At 54.5% G+C, this 1,518-nt stretch overlaps 1 protein-coding gene across 1 annotated transcript in view; it reads left to right on the top strand.

Annotated features, from left to right (window-relative positions):
* The window catches only part of SDRG_13965 (hypothetical protein), a gene marked incomplete at both ends in the record, with an annotated part of 5,254 nt that extends 3,874 nt beyond the window's left edge, over positions 1-1,380 (top strand). The window contains 2 exons of the mRNA XM_008620066.1: positions 308-1,318; positions 1,368-1,380. Of these exons, the coding sequence (XP_008618288.1) occupies positions 308-1,318; positions 1,368-1,380 (1,024 nt within the window). The remainder of the gene's footprint in view (positions 1-307; positions 1,319-1,367) is intronic.
* Between the last annotated feature and the right edge of the window lie 138 nt (positions 1,381-1,518).

The following is a 1,518-nucleotide window of genomic DNA, read 5'->3' as shown; positions in this document are numbered from 1 at the left end:
AGTGCGTTTTTTGTTTCAACGACAACAACGTTCAAGTGGTGTTTCTTGCTTTCGATAGTCGCCTCAAACCGCTGGTTGGAGTCCTTGGTAGCAATCTGGTATTAGCAAAATGATGTCGTTGGGTCTCGTGTATGCGACTGTTTTCGGTATATCGTGGGGCAGGTCGAAACGCCAGAGGCGTAACCGATTGGTTTCACAAAAGGCAGCTCATGCGCGTCCAGCCGATGATAGACCCTCGCGGTGACCCACCGCGGCTCGGATGGTTCATCTTGGGTGCACTTTGGCTCTGTGCGACACTGGCAGGTAGCATCTACTACCTACGGTTGCTGCAACCACCGCTCGCCAACGATCTTCTCTGGCCGTACTACAATGCTTCAGGGTACCAAACGTTCCTCGCCGATGTCATTAACACGTTTCTCGAGACGGAGCCCGATGGATCCACCGTCGACTTGCAGTCTGTGGTCATTGAGGCGCGCTACGACGGTGTCTTGCCCAACGCTATGGTCCACCCGACGTACGCGATGGCGCTCCTGACGACCAAACTCACAGCGCTGGACCTTGCCATCACTAGTCTGCGCAATACCTCTGTGGACGACATTCAATGGCTGCCAACGCCGTACTGCTGGGTTGACTTCGACAAAGAATTTGAACTCGCGCACACGGTGACGCGTCAAGAGCGCTGCCGTCAACGGTTCGCGACGAATGGCGCCGTGTACCTCGAGTCTATTTTTCGCAACATTGATTGGGACGCCTTTGTCGCCAATTACGGTGGGTCCAACTCCATCTTTTGGTTTGCGATTCAAAGTGGTCTCGAGGCGTCGCCGCGAGGTGTGCGCTGGATGGAGACTATCGCTTCTGTCTCGACGTCGGTGCCTGAAGAGGTCGCGTACTGGGAGCGTGCTGGCATTGAGGCTTTTCACTACCAGTGGCAAGACAGCCATCTCCCTCGGCTCGTTGAGACTGCCACACTTCTCAACGCCCTCAACATCCCAACCTCACTGACGCTCAAGAGCATCGAGCACAGCGCTGGTCAGGCGTTTTCCAACGTTTTTTACGAACCACTTATGATGGACATATTCCTTGTCGGGATGGGCAACATGAGTCTCATTCGCGGGTCGCCCAACTACTTTCTCAACACGACGTACTACGGCATGCCGCCACAACCATTTGAGAGCTTCTCGTATGCTCCCTATATGTTTAGCGCTGGTCAAGTGACCTTGGTTCGCGAAAACCTCGGGCCTTTTCTCTCGATCGATCTCGTTGTCGTGTCTCCCCCCGCGGCTCTTGTCTCGCTTGCACGCGTTCTCTCGTCCGCAATGTATCGAGCACTCGACACGGCTTCTGCGGCAACGTACGCAAATCTTCAGATGCTCTCGGTGACGCCGACCCCGCCGACGTGGAAGTGTGGACAATATGTCTTCTACGGTGGCAACTTTCTTTGCGGCTACGATACACCACAGACGTTTGTTCAGCCACCATTTACGACGACGGAAATGTGCAACACTCAAACTGTCTGGA

The sequence above is a fragment of the Saprolegnia diclina genome (genome assembly GCF_000281045.1).
Source record: "Saprolegnia diclina VS20 unplaced genomic scaffold supercont1.65, whole genome shotgun sequence".
NCBI classification, from domain to species: Eukaryota; Oomycota; class Saprolegniomycetes; order Saprolegniales; family Saprolegniaceae; genus Saprolegnia; species Saprolegnia diclina.
Note: the sequence above shows the minus strand (reverse complement) of the source record. Positions and strands in the feature narration are given on the sequence as shown.